The sequence below is a fragment of the Oryzias latipes genome, chromosome 4 (genome assembly GCF_002234675.1).
Source record: "Oryzias latipes chromosome 4, ASM223467v1".
In the NCBI taxonomy this organism is placed as follows: Eukaryota; Metazoa; Chordata; class Actinopteri; order Beloniformes; family Adrianichthyidae; genus Oryzias; species Oryzias latipes.
In genome coordinates this window covers 3555885-3572700 of record NC_019862.2, presented here as the reverse complement: position 1 = coordinate 3572700, position 16816 = coordinate 3555885, and the positions used below count along the sequence as shown (strand labels likewise).

Below are 16816 nucleotides of genomic sequence, written 5' to 3'. Positions count from 1 at the left end.
CACCCCTTACGACAGAGTAACTACCACCCCCACCCACCCGAGAGGTTTGCTGGGACTCAGTGCCTTGTGCGGTGTGCTGTGCTGCTGGTGGCTAGTGTCCTTGTGCTTGGCAGTGCCTACTCCCACCTGGGATAGCGCTCGTCTGGATGTGTGTGGCACGTTGGCTGTCTCTGTGTGCATGCCTGACTGTGATGGATCCAGCAAAAACCTGCACGATCGCATCCTAACATGCATTCAAGTCCTGTGTTATCATTCATTTCCTGTCATCCAGCTGACAACACCTGAGCATGGCATTATCTCTGAAGTGTCCACGTGACATTGGCGAGCAGCTTTTCATCTCTTCATGCACAGGAGTTTGAGCAGGAAATCTCTGCCATCTATCTCGATTTTTCTGTGTGCTTGTAATAAAAGTTGACCTTTATCAGAGTCAGGCTGCGCTGTAACTCACCGAGTGTTGGTCTGACCATAAACATGCCGGTGAAACCTCTGCCTGATTGAATCTGCTTCTCGTCGCCCCCTCTGCTCTTCGTTGGCTGTGGGAGGGGATGTGTGGATGTACGAGACGCCTCCTCTCATGGATCTTTGCCCTCGTTCTCGACTGCCCGAAGCCTGCAGTCTTTGTCTCTTCATATACAGCAAACCTTTTTATCCTCAAACGAGTAAAACCTCTCTCTTTGGAAGTGACACTCTTTGGAGTTTTAGCAGAATCAGACTCGCAGTTATCCGCTGATTTTCTAGCTTAAGGGAACCACCGTCTTTCTTTTTGTTCTTCTTTCATTCAGCCCACAGCTCCTGCTGTTATTTGGATTGCCTTTGTTAGAAGGTGCCTGAAGGTGGCCAAATCAAATATTACTTTCTTGTTGTGCAGCCAGTCAGAGTGGTTGTCTGTTGGATAGATTCAGGCCCTCCAGTCAGCCAGAGGGAGTCTCTGCAGATGCGGATAACAGAAATGGAATTAGATCATGGGATATCTAAGAATCCCATTTGGAGCTCAGAAATTGCGCAGTGATGTTTAAATACTGGATAGTTTGATTTGAAGATAAATATCAATCTCAAACACCAGAGATCAGATGTTACACTGCTATCTTAGCTTACTGAATTTTCAAAAAAGAAACAATGCAGAAATCTCAAAAACCTCAAAAAGACTCTTGATTGACAGAAAAAGATATTGATTGTGTGTATGCAAATAAAACAAGCTATAATCTGTAATAATGTGTTCAAGAAAACAATGTCAATGAGCATATTTTATAAGATGTACCAACAAACTTTTTTGGCCACAACTTTCTTTCCATCTGGAGAAATGACGGCTGTTTTCATTTGACCCGTGTCACAGTCTCGCCACAACATCCACTCAAAAGAACAGGTGGGATCTTGAGGATTGTTAGGGTTTCATTTCTGCCCCAGAGAGATGAGATCACTGTCAAACCGTCTGATTGATTCAGAAAAATGTCCGTTGATGGAAATGTAAGAACACAAATCGCTCTTGTAGAGACAACCACCTAAATATGAAACTCTGGGAGGCCAGAACAATAACGGTGACCTCCCAGTAAAACTCTGCATATTCTAAATGTCTGTGTTAAGAGAACTTGTTCTGGAAAAACTAATATTTTTACAGACATGCCAGTAAATCGGCTCAAAATCCAAGCAGCATGTATGTTGTATAAAAGGTTGCCATATAAACAATTATTTGGTTCATTTATTTATTTAAAATATTTATCCTGTAAACAACTCAAGCCCAAGTCATTCAAAGGTGTTCAGGATAGAGCGTGCAATGTTAAAATGTTGATATCCTGATTCTTTCCATTAACTGACACAGTTTGCTAATTTAATGCTTTAGTCAGATTCACCCATACGGGGGCTGACCTGTATGGGGGTGTGGGTTTTTGGGATGTCCCGGTCTGTAGAGGGTCAAGGAGAGGAGTGGCTGCATCTTAAAGGGAGCACAGGTGTGTCTTTCCGAGAGAAACCTCAGAAAGTAGCAGTTTTTTTATTCTTTGCCGTTGGACGTTTGACAGGGATCCTCAGCGTCTTTGAGCCAGCACGAGACTCTGCTCTGCTGGTGTCTTTTTTAACTTGCTCTTGCTTTTATCACTGTTCTTGTTTTACAATTATTACTAGTCTATTTTTATATAGTTTAACTTTTTAATTGTTGTTTTTGTTGTGTTGAGATTGTGCTGTACAGGGTCTTGTTTGACTGCAAACAAGGTAGGCTGCCAAATAAAATTAAACTCCACTTAACTTCACTCCATTTATCATTTTTAGGGAATTTTGAGAGCAAACTGTGGAGCAGTGTGAACTACAGGATGAAAATTGTCCTAACTGAGAAATATTGATGAAAAAAGGCGAGTTCTGAGGTGTGCTCTGCAACACTTATTCCTTATTGCTGAAACAAACTGTAAAACAAACCAACTGTAAATACAATCAGGTGATAATCGTATTTAAATGTTTATCTTTAATCAGCTATTATCTCCATGTTTGCTTTCAGTTAATTCAATGGATCAGAAAAGATGTAGCACAAGCCACATGTGCGTTAGAGTCGCCATCAGGCACCTGGGACCTGAATTTGAACAAAAAGTGAGTCGTCATGCTGCAGAGGCACGGCCTTAATTCAGCCGTGAGCTGCAGGATCACAGACTGAAGAGTGACCATCTGAAGGAAGTCACTTTAGTTTTCCCAGGAAACAACCTGGCCGCCATCTCAGCTGACGGTAGCCTTTGATAACTTGGTGCATGTGTGCACACTACATCTCAGCTGAAGTGATCCCATCAGCACAGATGTGACCTCCTGGCTGCAGAGCTCTCCTCTGTTGTTTACTCTGTCACCTTTCCAGCCGATGGCAAATCAATAAAACACACAGGCGTACACCGAAAGGCCTTCTCAATCCACTGAGCTGTTGATCCTGTAAGACCAGAGTGACTTGGCATGTGCAGGTCAGCATGCGCTCCCCTCAAACACATCAACCCCCATCAAGCACTGGATTACTCACATGTGGGTTTTTACAGCATCATAGTCTGCTGTGTGTATTTGTCCACGACCTCAGTGAGGTTCAAGATTACAGATTCAAGATTTATCTGTTGACAAATGTGCAGTAAATTTCTACTCATGGCACAAATTAAATGACTATCCCCACAGTCCCCCGGTGTAAACGTGCAGAAAATAAAAAAGCAATAAAAAAGATCTGAGCATAGAAATAGAAGTGATTATAATCCAGCACATAACTGCAGGGTGTAAGACGCTGGCAGGGAAAGCATACATGGAGCGCCACAATCAAGTGGCTGGAATAATATACAGGAACATGTGTGCAGAATATGGACTGGAAACCCCAAGGTCAAAATGGGAAACACCTCCGAAGGTGGTAGAGAATGAGAGGGCAAAGATCCTGTGGGACTTCCAGATCCAGACTGATAGGATGGTAATGGAGAACCAACCAGACATTGTAGTGGTGGATAAAGAACAGAGGAAAGCCGTTGTGGTGGATGTGGCAGTGCCAAGCGATGGGAACATCAGGATGAAGGAACATGAGAAACTGGAGAAATACCAGGGACTCAGAGACGAACTGGAGAAAGCCTGGAAAGTGAAGGTGACAGTGGTGCCTGTGGTAATTGGAACACTCGGGGCAGTAACCCCCAAGCTGGAGGAGTGGCCACAGCAGATCCCTATGTTAACTATATTTTACATACACTTTCTTAGGTCTGCCTAGCCAGTACCAGGTTGGACCCCCTTTTTCCTTCAGAACTGCCTTAATCCTTGGTGACATAGATTCAACAAGAAACATTCCTCGGAGAGTTTGGTCCATATTGACATGACAGCATCACACGGTTGCTGCAGATTTGTCAGCTGCACATCCATGATGTCGATCTCCTGTTCCACCACATCCCAAAGGTTCTCCATTGGGTTGAGATCTGGTGATCTGGTGAGGCCATTTGAGTCCAGTGATCTCATTGTCATGTTCAGGAAAACTGGCTGAGATGATTCCAGCTTTATGACATGGCGCCTTATGCTGCTGGGAGTAGCCATCAGAAGATGGTCCACTGTGGTCAGAAAGGGATGGACGTGGTCAGCAACAATACTGAGGTAGGCTGTAATGTTATAACCATGCTCAGTTGGTTCTTAGGGGCCCAAAGTGTGCCAAAAAAATTTCCCCCATACCATGACACCACCACCACCAGCCTGAACCGTTGATACAAGGCACAAGGCAGTATGGATCCATGTTTGTATTGTGCCACATTTTGACACTACCATCTGAATGTAGCAGCAGAGAGACTCATCTGACCAGACAACGTTTTTCCAATCTTCTATGGTCCAGTATTGTCAAGCCAGTCTGGCACCAACAACCATGCCACATTCAAAGTCACTTCAATCACTTTTCTTCCCGATTCTGATGCTTGTTTTGAACTGCAGCAGATCGTCTAGACCGCAGATGTCTACATGCATACATGCATTAAGTTGCTGCCATGTGATTGGCTAATTAGAAATTTCAGTTCAGGAGCAGCTGGGCTGATGTGCCTAATAAAGTGGCCAGTCAGTATACATTATTTTTACTTAGCAAAAAACTGAATTTATTAAATGCACTAGTTTGTTACCCACTCCCTTTTTATTAGAAACAAACGGCTTTTCTCTCATTTGTCATGTTTTCTTAAAGAAGGCAAAAGAACCAAAAATACTGGAGCGATAGAACAAAACAGGACGCAATGGCGTGGCGTAAAAAAAAAAACTTCAAAATTACCATTTGGCACCTATAGACATCATTAGCCAGAAATGGTAATTCTACAAGATTTCAGACTTGTATCACCTTTTATTAAAACTTTTTACTGCAAATAAATGGTTCAGTGTGTAACATGAGCTTGAAATGGGGCAAAAAGGGTAATCATTTTTTCCTTTTATAAAGGATATGAACAAAAGTATTCAGCTTTAGCTCCAGTGTTTACATTCCTTTCAACCGTAACTTTTCTACCCTTAATGCAATTAGCAATAATCATTAATCTGATGCGAGAAAAAGCTTCTTTGGGCTGGTATGTAACACTTTATATGCATATTGGGGAAAAGCCGCATTGAATTGTTGCTTACCGGCGCAAAGCAGCTTTTCTCTGCAAATCAGCAGATTGGCGTTGATCGGGTAAGGAGTTACGGTCAGAGCAAAGCAGGCTTTGACAGAGACATCTCCACTATTTAAGTTGAAAAGCTTAAGCCTTGTGCTATCTTAAATGACCCCACCCTTACATTGATGTTTTCTCCCTGCCATGATAAAGGTGGAAAGATTTCATATAATCCATGGACACCAGTGAAGATCACAAATCTTTGAAGAAAAAAGGTTCAGAGCACTGTCTAGTGGGTCTAGATGACCCCACTCCCAACGTTAAAGTGCCTAGGATAGCACAAGGGTTAAAGCTAGAAAAAAAACATTAACTGTTTGGGTTGCCAGCTAAATTAGCATTTTTGGACCAAAAAAAAAAGAGTATTTTCCGACCAAAACGGGGGGGTTGGGGATGAGACATGAACTTCTAGTTGCAGACCTTCGGTTCCGACTAATGATGCCACGTTGTTGTCTGCAACCAAGTCCTCTTGACATATTTGGGACGGGGATAATAGTGGTTGCTTTGAGGCATGTGAGAAGAACTGCCTTGCTCAGTAAAGACATCTGTGATCTCCCTGCACGGTCTCTCAGGACTCTGGGAGTCTGTGTTTGCCCCTCTTTCGCTTCCTTGTGTTCTGCCTGTGCTGCCTCCACTGTGGGCTGGATGCAGGGCAGAATGCAGGCTTTTGGAGCAAACTGTACTTGTGTAGTTCTGGGTTTCTGTCTGTAAATATAGATCTATAAAGGCCAAGCACTCACAGGAATAGGTGCGCCTTGAGAAAGAGAGGATGACCAGACTGTTTGGGAACACAAAAGCAGAACACTGTGACCCCTGTTCAATGTCTGGGTTGATTCTTGTCCAGGGCTCCCTTAACCCTTGTGCTATCTTAGTCACTTTACCATTGGGAGTTGGGTCATCTAGACCCACAAGACAGTGCTCTGAACCTTTTTTCTTCAATGATTTGTGATCTTCACTGGTGTCCATGGATTACATGAAATCTTTCCACCTTTATCCACCTTTGTCCTGGTAGGGAGAACACGTCAATGTAAGGGTGGGGTCATCTAAGATAGCACAAGTGTTAAAAGGATTTTTTAAATCCCCACCGGTTCAATAAAGGTTAAATAAAAAGAACGAGCTGCTGCAATTTCTCCATCATGCGATTTGAGCTTGTGTGTGCCGGTCAATCACAGTGTGCCAGTGCGATCAGTCACACGATGGGTGATCAGCAAGGCGGTGTTAATGACAGTGGGATGTGGTAGTTATATGCAGAACACATGTGCCCAGGTAATTACTATGTCCTCACAGATGGCTGACTAAGAGCATCCCATGACCACAGAAACCTGAACGGTCAGCAGCGTACTGCTGCCTAAAGTGAGGAGGGCTGATTCTGCTGGACTTTATAAAGTCACAAAAAACAACACAAATGCACACACATTCACTGAAAGTTTTTTAAATAATGTGCCCAGTGCCTTTAGATCTGATCTGTAGTGGGCAGTCTGTTATTGTATTTCAGGATCAGCTAATATTTAATTGGCTGAAAGCAGCACACTGGCAAATATAATTTTATTTCAAATATTATACTGGCTTTACCTTACTAATCTTCACACTGGGATTCAGTTCAGGGAGGGAAGCCAGAACTGGGGTTATTGTGAAGCAGCAGAAATATTAAAGTGCAGTTTGGACTTTTAGATCTTCACACATGTTGTTCAAACATAGATTCTGAAATGATGTCATTACAAATGTCCTTTTCTGTGCCGCCTCAATCTCTCACAATCTTTCTCAACACAAGACAGCTGGCTTTAGGAAACACGAGGCAGGCTGAAGTCCAGGCTTCAGAACTCCAGTTAGGATTCTCAAGAGTTTTGTTAGCAATAAGAAAGACTATTAATGACAACAAGCTGAAAATGTGTCTGTGCTTTGACCTGCATGGGTCTTCACCAAATCTGTGTCTACTGACCCCATGGTCTCAGAATGTGAAGTAAGGAGCAGCTCAGCTCACTGTCAGTCCTGCTGTGTGGGGCTGACTTCCTGTTGTCCTGTAACTCATAGTCTATATTTTTGTTAAGATGAATCAGACGTATTTACTTGAAGCTATAGTCACAACGAGATTTTTCCTTTATTACACACTCCTCGAACACTGCGGACTGCTCAGAAAGCTCGTTAGTGCTCTTCAAGTGATGAGCACGCACGTGCTCCATCCATGTCAATCATGGGGCATGTGTCGGAAATGAGTAAAATTATACAGTTACAGTGCAGTTTGTGTGGACATCCTGCGGGTATCTAACAGGCATTTGTGTATCACCTGCACACTGTTTGCGCAGCACCTCGCTAACGACTAGAGTCCTGCATAAAAGGCACTATATGACAGCATCTCCTGTACCTTATAATAACTTACATTATCCTTTCAAATACTTCACGATCACTCACACAACAATGGTATGTTCCATTTTCATGATGTCCCTGGAGAGGGCTGTACTGGTCTTAAGGGGACTGCAGTACACACCTGTGCTCTTCTCAGGATGCAGCCCCTCCTTTCTACAACCCTCCATGGGCCCGGACAACCCAGAAACCTGTAACTGGGGCCAACATGCAAATGTGAAACACGCTTTACTTAGGTAGAAGAGCTGTTCGCTATCTGTTAAAAATAAAAAAAATCATGCTTCTTCAAGATTAACTTTCAAGATGAATCCACTCTTTCTGCTGTCTCACCTTCACTCTTTCGTCCCACCTACCATCTAACACTGGGGTTGTGTTTGCAGAATGGACACAAGAAACCCTCACATCATCTCCATCATCACCGTCAGCATCATTATCATGACAAAAGCTTCCAACCAGAGCAGAGTCAGACTCAGCAGAGGCAGGAAGCAGTTGCAGAACTGATAGACTTAGACCTGGATTTAGTGACTCAGGTAAGGTGACACACACAAAACACGGGACGAGCTTTCATGCACTTTCACTAGGATCGTTTGGTATACTGAGATTGGATGGGCTGAGAAAGCGTTAACAATGGAGCAGTCCAAAGCAGCTGTATATGTCATGAAATCACAACAGCTGCTCCTTCCAGTGTTGCTTAAATGTGCTACAGAAAGAGAAAAAAGGGGATCCTGTTCCTTTATGTGTTTGTTAGCACCAACTCCCCCATGTTTACCAAAGAGACATTTTCCAAAGTTTCTCTTTTTTTTTTTTTTTTACTTAAACATGTGCCACTCCACCTTTTAAGTCTCAAACGACTGCAACTCTTCATTTGTGGAAAAAAAACATACAACTTTCCAGTGTCCATGGTAACCAGGAACAGACAGGAGTACCTGGGAAATCCTTTACGAGAGCTGAACCCTTTCTAGTGTGTGTGATAATGAAACTCATATTATATTAGCCAAAACTCCCCTTTAGCATCAAGCTGAGATTCTGAAAGAGACGAGTGACCAAAGGAGAAGTGAACCGAGAGTCAGCTCCACAGCCTCTCACAGCATAGAAATGAAGCCTTTATTAGACTGATCACCACCGGCAGCTGACCCCACCGGCCCCCACCGCACACATGGCCAGTATTGAGGGAGTCAACCATCAGCAGACAGCAAGGCTCCCCTCTGCAGCAATACCTCATTGCATTGCCCCTCCCCTCTTAAAACACCCTTACAGACGAATAAGTGCAAAAACTTTAATCACAGATCCATTTTCTGATAGATGCAGTTGGAACTTTATGGTCTGCATGCCCACAGAAGAGAGACACTCTAAGAACATTAATTATCTGTAAAGACCGGATCTGTATGTGTGATTTATGCAAATCTATGACCATGAATTTAAGGCTTAAACTCTTTTATTCACTAAAAATAGTGATGGCCTAAAGATATAAATAATGTGGGAAGTAGATGGAGATGCTAAAGAGAGGGATGGGGGAAAAGCTGGGAGAGGAAACGGAATTATCCAGAACAAACCCACATCAAAGGAAAGCCTGCTGTCTTTGATAGCTATTCCCTCTGAGACACAACACGTATCTTCTTCAAGAGGAAAACATTAATGACTTGCCCAGAAGACACTGAAACTGTAATGATGTTGGGGGAGTGGTAATCCGCTGTGGGATCAGCTGATGGAAACTGTCTCTATCAGAAGCAGATGGCAAAAACTGTTCTAACTGATGGTGGGTATGTCATTGTCATCATCTCATCTCATTATCCCATCTCTCCTCACCTTTCGCTTTTACCTCCTCTGAGTTGCTCCTGCAGTGCTCAGGTAGGTCCTGCTAATGTACTGCTTTTGTGTTGCATGCACTGTGTGATGCATGTTGCACGAGGAGATCAAACGCCTCAAAAGTAAACCGCTCGAACAGTGAACAGACGGCGCCTGACTGCTCTTTACACGATCTGATTCCCAGAACATCAGCCAGTTAGAAATCTTTGGAGACATGTCAACGCCGCCCGACATCACCTCTCCATCAGTGAGTTGCTGTCGTGCGTACACACAATGTTTCTTGTAGAACTTTCACTGTGACTAATCTGATGACTTTATCACCTGGCCTTCAACTCCACACAGAGCCCCGCCTCCCCCGCCAATACTCTCGACCCCTCACAAGGCCTCCAGGCTCCCGCGGAGCTGTTTGCTCCTTTCAACCCGGCGTCTGTGCCCTCAGGTGAGCCCCTCTGCTTCAATACTGCAGCAAATGATTAAGATGGAGAGGACAGAGGGAGGAGGGAGGGAAGGAGAGGGGATGGGGGGAAAGGCAGCCATGGTGGTATGTTGAATATGAAATGTTTCAAAACCCTCAGCCTCAGATGCTGCTGATGGACCTGTGGTAAAGGCAGAAGAAGAGGTTTGGGGGAAACGTTCAGAGAAGCTTGTAGTGAATGTTATTATGGTGTGTAGCACACTTCTGAACATTACACACCAGAGTGGACGTTCTCTCCTCTGAAAGTCTTCATTAACTCCTCTCCTCACCTCTCTTTGCACTGAGCACACCTGAGAGAGGCTGAGGTTAAATGTCAACCTTTTCTTCTGCTGTAAACCATCTGGGACCAGAAACACGGGACTGGCGAGTGTGTAATAAAAAAAAACCTTCTACTGATGAGTTTGAGTGCTTTTAATGAGTGTGTTGAGCTCTGCCTTTTCTTAATGACTCTGCCTCATTCTGGAGGTAATTAGGATAGTTCGCTGTGACCATTAGAAGACATCCCATTAGCTGCAGGCAGAAGTGGAGCAGCGTTCTCCAGTGATGCATGTGTTTGCGTCTTTGTGGGGTTTTGCATTGAGAAAATGCATTTGTAGGCTGCTGTAGTCTGTCCTTTAACTTTCCTTTTGTGATTGGGGTTGAATTTTCTAATCTCTACCTCAAGGTTATGTGACCATGGGGACAGTACCTTCGGGCCATTGGACCCAGCAGGCGTTTGCCGCCCAGACGCCGCTGGCTTTTGGTGTCCAGTCTCCACTCGGCCCCGTAGCCCAAGTGCTGCCGGGGGGTCAGCCACTTATCTGGGGACAGGCTAACCTCTTCCCTGCCACCCAGCAGCAATGGGCAGCCATGACAGCCGGGGCTTTCCCCCCTACAGCCTACCTCCCTGCCCAGCCAGTTGGCACCTTGCCTGCTGCTATGTTCCAGACCTTGACGTCCATCGCGACACTCCCTCATGCTGGCGAAAGCCATTCCAGTGCTGGAGCCAGCACCTCCATTCCCTCTGCCTCATCCAGCCCACAGCATGGGGTCAGAACAAAGAAGATGGGCAAGGAGATGTTCAAGGTAAGGAGGCGTCTTTGCTGAGACCAGAAAGGAGGAATTTTCTTATCAAACTTTGTCTTCCCCTCAGGACTTCCAGCTGGCGAAGCCTCCGCCGATGCCGTCCAAGAAGGCCGAGCAGCCGAGCTTAGCCGGGACCTCAGATGCTTTCACCTCCTACTTCAGCCGCGTGGGCACCGCCCAAGACACGGACGACTGTGACGACTTTGACATTTCCCAGATGAATCTTACGCCAGTCACTTCTACCACACCATCCACCAACTCCCGTGAGAAGCCCCGCCTCTCCGTGTGCCACCCATTGTTTGTGCCGCCATGTGAGAACTGTCTCCCGCGTCTCCCTGCAGCACCGACGCCAGCTCCTCGGCAGAGCTCTCCATCCAAGTCCTCGGCCTCCCACATCAGTGACCCCCCCACTGACGCTACAGACCCACCGACAGACGACTCGTTCGGGGAAGCGGAGGGCAGTCCGAGTCGGAGCGGGGAGGAAGATGCTGTAAGTGTGTGTGTGCGTGTGTGTGTTCTGACAGGACAGGAATAGTAAGATGTGCTGATAAACAGCCTTTTGTTGCAGAGCGGCGGGGTCAGCTAATCATTCGGTCTGATTGAGGGATCAGTGTTGTTGTTTCCTGTGGGATGTGTCTCTGGTACTGTGCCTACATAAGGTGTGTGGGTTACTGTGTGATTATAAACAGGAGTGTGTGTGTTTCACGTGGCATTAAATGAGCTGATGGAGCTGTCAGGGACATCATTAAGCGGTTATTAATATCAGCTGGATTCTATCCATTCATCACTGCTGGTTTACAGGCAGCTAGAACCTGAACCCTGTGAAGGAGTCGTCACTCCGTGCTCCTCTTCTATTCTTCTTTACTTCACCAATTCATTTGTAGACAAAAACAAAAGAAAAGATTAGTAAATCAAGGCAGACTCATACAGAAGGTGAAGAATGTCACCTTTGTCTTTAGTGAAAATACCCGTCAAAACTTTGACCTTCTAATAAATAACTTCTTTTCCTGCCGTTTGCTGTTTTTCCTCCTCTCTCCATCCTCTATTATTATTCTGCTTCCAGTCCTCCTCCCTCCTCTGCTTTGCACTCCCCGGGCGGGCGTGAAACATTAGTTTTGTGCCTTCAGTTCAGCCATTCTTAAGAGAAACCTGTGAGGACGTTCACACTGCTGGAAATGCCACAGAGGCTGAACCACACGCCGAGGCGTGTGCACGTGTCTGTGCCGAGGCCAGCGCTGCATGAAGGTTACAGAGGAAGGAGGACGGGAAAGAAGGTGCAAATGGTGGGGGGGGGGGCACTCCCCCAAGAGTAAGGTGCAAAAAGCAGAAGTGTTAGTGTAAAAAAATGAAGATCAATGCTTGAAACTCCTCTGAGACTTTAATCAAAAAATGAGTGAGTGCAGGAATGTGTTTGTGCATTTCTGAGGACTGACACTAACTTTTTCCTGCCTGACTTCTCTAATAGTTTTTCTCTCCTCACATGTATTCTTCTCTTTTATCTCCCTTCTTCACATCAATCCTTTTCTATTCCTATCCTGCCCCTCCCTCTCCTCTGTAGGCATGTGGCTCTGGGTCCCCCTGCCCCTGCGAGACAGCAGAGCCCAGCCAAGAACAGGCCGGTCCAGAGCCTGGAAGCTAGATAGCAGCAGGGCAGGGTAGGTGTCAGGACCCTCTTCTCCTCTGCCCGCAGCTGGGATCTGTTCTTTCTTCTGCTGCATTTTCACTACTTTCCACTTTCAAATGCATGTTGAGGCGACAGCTCGTGTGTGTCTGTGTGTGTCTGTGTGTGTGTCTGTTCAGCAGCACCAACACGGATGCTTTGCATCACCTTCTCTTTCCATCAGATGGGTTTTGTAAGCCTCTGTCGACGGTAAAAGACGGTTCTGTTTGACATAAACTCTGAGGAGGCTTCGGTGAAGCGGGGCTCTCTCCCTCTGTCCTGTCTCCACACCCGCCTCCATAAATAGCACAGATCTCGCTGAGAAAGTCAAAGTGACAGCTAATCAGAAGCTGTGCCCTCCGATGAGCAGCATGTCTTGGGATCTGCGTACAATATGCTGATCTTAGATTTTTAGCTCAGAGTAACCATGATGTCTGCTGACATTTCATGCATTATACATGGAATGTTAATATGTTAATATGTGGAGGGATGTAAAGTGACGAAACTGATACAGACAAGATGCAATCAACTTTCCGGGGCCGGAAATGTTAGTGTGAGGCACGAAAGTATGGTCATGCAACACACGCACAGAAACACACACACACACACACACTCCAAAAGAAGAGAGTCATTTTGATCTATACCTCCCAACCTCACCCACACCATCCTCTCAGCTGTGGCTTCTTAATGATAGCTGCTGGCTCTCACACTGAAACCTCTAATGGGTTTGTTTTCATCAGCTAATACTTAGGTGCCAAGATTAATGACTACCCCAATATAATTGGAGCTAATTAAAACCCAAGAAGGCCTCGAGTGCCTCCACACTCCAGCAGAAGAGGAGGGGTGGCGAAGCGCCTCCCCTCCCACCACCACAGCCCCGCTGGCCCACACGTTTAGCCGGTCTGGAAGCTGCAGGTGGATGTGGAGCACCGAACAGGGAGGATGGACCTGCCGAGCGTTTGAGTCCCTCCATTGTTGGTGGGTGACTGGATATCCCTGCTCCCATATGGTGTTTGCTTGCCGGGTCACATCGACTTTAGGCGTCTTCCAAACGACACGCACACACATTAGCCTGCTTATCCCCCGACAGGCACACCTGGAATTGGTATTGTCAGTTATACTGAAGCCAAAAATCTCTGTTATGTGAGCCCTTCCCTCCCTCCCTCCCTCCCTCCCGGACAGGTGTTCAGCCTGGCGGGACGGGAATTCTTTGTCATGTTTTTCTGATGTAGTCATTTCATGTCCAGTGAGAGCTCTTCAGTCTCAGCCGTGAATTGAGAAGAGTGTAACGCATCAAAATAACAATCAGGCCACATGTTGGGGCTTCGGGTTGGTCGCCCTGCCAGCACTTTGCCCTTACAGGTCCTCTGGTGCCTCTTGGCTGGGGTTAACGGCTCTGGTTTTGATGCACGGTAACACTGTGGGAAGCCGCTCTCAAGTATCGACTGCAGAAACGTGCTGAGTCTCTGCTTGTTTCAGGTTCTGTGTGGTGTCATTCTGGGCTGTCGGCAGCCACTTTCTGTTGGCTGCCGACAGCCCAGACTGGGACTTCATTTGCAGTTTTCTAAAGCAGAAGCCAACATCTCAGAGGAAGCGTGAGACTCAGCCCAATTCTGCTTTTTAGATTTTGTAAATCATGAAAGAGAAAAATATTTTAGCTGTAAAATAGTTATTAGAAATAAAGGTAAATGTTCAGAAGTGTGTTCCTGTAGCCTGTCTTTTTCACACTCACATTTAGCAGAAGTCCTCTCTAACGCGACTGACTGTCCTCCAGCCCCAGTGTCTGCATGGCAGATGGAGTGGCTGATGATAATTAGGTGTTCAGCAATAACGACCCGCTTTGAAAGGGTGCAGTGGGCTTGGTGCTCCATCATCCGCCGCTGTGCTCTGGCTCAGTTGGAGAGAAATCCAGACATGATGACTCATAACTGGTCCTCCAAGGCTTTACTTTATATCTCTGATTCATTCTGGCCACGGAGGGAGTCCCAATGTGCATGCGTGTGCATGAGGACATGGAGACAAGAGCAGAACCTATTGGCTGGACTGTAGTCCTAGGCCAGTGTGCTACTGCCACCTTGTGGTAGCGTCAGGGAAAAACTCTGCAGCTCTGGAATCTCCTCATTCATGGAATTCAGTCAACTGTTATAAAATCTCATGAAATGAGGTTCTACTTTTTTATGGCTGCAGTGTTTAGAGGCACTGCAACAACTCAGCAAATAAACGTAGTGGTGAAAAGTGAGCATGTAACGTTTTTTTTTCTCTTACGGACAGATGGGGAAGGACCCTCTCTATGCCCGCATCAACAAAGGGAGGAAATGACAAGATCGTTGGGAAGACAGACCTGACCAGCATTGAGAGAGCAAGACGACCCTTTACCTCTGAGTGTGTGTGTGTGTGTGTGTGCGTGTCTGGCTCATCCTGGACAAGCCCTTCTTCTCCTGCTAACAACCTCCCAAGAGGAGCCTCAACACTCCCACAGTCCTCCTCTGTGCAGAATTTCCTCCTCAAATGAGGAGGAGGGGGGGCTCTCTCGGTCATTGGCTCCGGGCAGGAGGGACATCAGTCACTGTGACCGGTCCTGCTCTCCCTCCACCGCTCCGTCTCCTCTCACGCCGGCCTTACAGACACAGCCTGGCCCCCTCCCTCCTTCCCGGTGCGTCCTCCGCTCTCTTCCTGTCTTTCCTGCCCGTCTGGTCAGAGACTTTGCTGCAGATGGGGGGGGGGGGGGGGGGGGGGGGGTCGAGCAGTGCCTCCACGTCTGCCACACAGAAGCCTGCTTTTCATTCTGACAGAGACAATCTGCATCTGTTGTGAGCCGTTCTTCCCGGGCTCGTGGCTGGGATTGCTTGTGAGACAGACTCCCCAGGAGCCACTCACCCTCTGACAACACGCATCAGCACATGTGCAGACACGCACGCTGCCGTGCCCCGCCCATGGATCACGCACACTCTCAGTGATTTGCCAAATGTCTCACTGCGTATGCAGACTGGAGGACAGCCGTGACTCTGAGACGACAGACAAGCGACAGATTCTGTGATCCAACCGCTCATTGTCTATAACTTTTGTACAATAATTAAAAAAATGATCAAACTGAAGAACTGACTTTTTATTTTCTAACTCAATCAAGCGGCTGGGGTCAGCTCTATAGGAATTTTAGAGTGAACATGGCTTTAAGGCATCTGATAGTTGGTTTGTCTAACTCATTTTGTAAATATTGATAACTGCAAGCATTTTGTCCTCTGGACGTCTGTGCCATAAAATGGGAAGGCTTCAGTTATGCAAATTCTTGATGTTAACTTAAGCAATACCAACATGTTTATGCCTCTTTTTGTTGTTTTTTTTCTTTTGTATGGACACACTAACCACTCATAGTACCCCTTTAATGTATCTGAGCTGCTTTGCCTCAAACGACTTTCTCGTCCAAAACTAAATCAGCTTCTTCCTACACATAATGTGCCGCAGCTTTTGTATCGCCAAACCATTGTTAAGTTGCGGGCAGCAAACAAAGCACTATTTTAGCTGCCCTCCTCCTACAGGGACGCTCTGCCTGTCGGTCAGTCGGTTGTGCCAAACGCTAGTTTTCCCTGCTACAGCCTCATCAACTGTGATGCCAGTGACTCCCTGTTTTATGGCCAGAGTCCTCTGTGTCACTCAGACCCGCCCTTCTGGGCTCTGATGCTGATTGACATCCAAACTTTGACATCTAGAGAAAAAGAGCAAAGATTGAAAAGGGAATGGCTGCTGTGTGAGGACGTAACATTTCTAGACCTGTTTTAACTTTACCTCAGCTAACAGTTTCTTAATGGACACATTCTTTTTTATCTCTATGAAGAAGACATTCTGCAGTGGGTTTTTAGATGATTTGGGTTTTTTTTTGTTCTTTTTTGATTCAATCTTGATTTAGGTTCTTTACCATGTATAACCTGTTGCAAATAAACACATCCCAAGAGACTAATAAAGCTTGTGTGTGTGTTTGTTTTCCAATGTGTGTGTGTTTGCACCTATGTGTTTATGTGTGAGAAAATCTCAAGTATTGCAGCTGGATCTGTCAGAGTTTACGTGAGCTGTCAGAGGTTCCTCTTCAGTGTTTTATCTCGGATTCTTGTTGCAGTCAAGAGCAACACCAGAGAAAACCTGTTTGTTTTTTTATTGCTCCGGTTGACCTTTGTGGTAACTGTGCAGGTGTTAGAGTTTGATTGCATCACAGAAGAATGCTCTGCCTGTCACCTAAAGTGTGAACAAAGGGAAAGTGTGCATGTTTTGCAGCAGCTCTGTCTGATGGCAGCGTCTGATGCCGTTTCCCCGTGAGTTTGTCTCAGAAAATCAAGCATTGAAAGTGTTTTTTTGTTTTTTTTA

General features: G+C 45.9%; 1 protein-coding gene across 13 annotated transcripts in view; it reads left to right on the top strand.

The window, feature by feature from the left end:
• Window positions 1-16419, top strand: part of dab1 (DAB1, reelin adaptor protein) — a 93779-nt gene extending 77360 nt beyond the window's left edge. For 7 of the 13 annotated variants that reach the window (XM_023953996.1, XM_023953993.1, XM_023953994.1 and 4 more), the window contains 8 exons: window positions 7835-7984; window positions 9445-9507; window positions 9603-9699; window positions 10400-10800; window positions 10868-11063; window positions 11142-11290; window positions 12359-12455; window positions 14732-16419. In XM_023953996.1, coding sequence (XP_023809764.1) covers window positions 7835-7984; window positions 9445-9507; window positions 9603-9699; window positions 10400-10800; window positions 10868-11063; window positions 11142-11290; window positions 12359-12439 — 1137 coding nt within the window. In that variant the 3' untranslated portion in view covers window positions 12440-12455; window positions 14732-16419. The remainder of the gene's footprint in view (window positions 1-7834; window positions 7985-9444; window positions 9508-9602; window positions 9700-10399; window positions 10801-10867; window positions 11064-11141; window positions 11291-12358; window positions 12456-14731) is intronic. The other 6 variants (XM_023954000.1, XM_023953998.1, XM_023953999.1 and 3 more) reach the window with 2 other exon arrangements.
• Window positions 16420-16816: the final 397 nt, after the last annotated feature.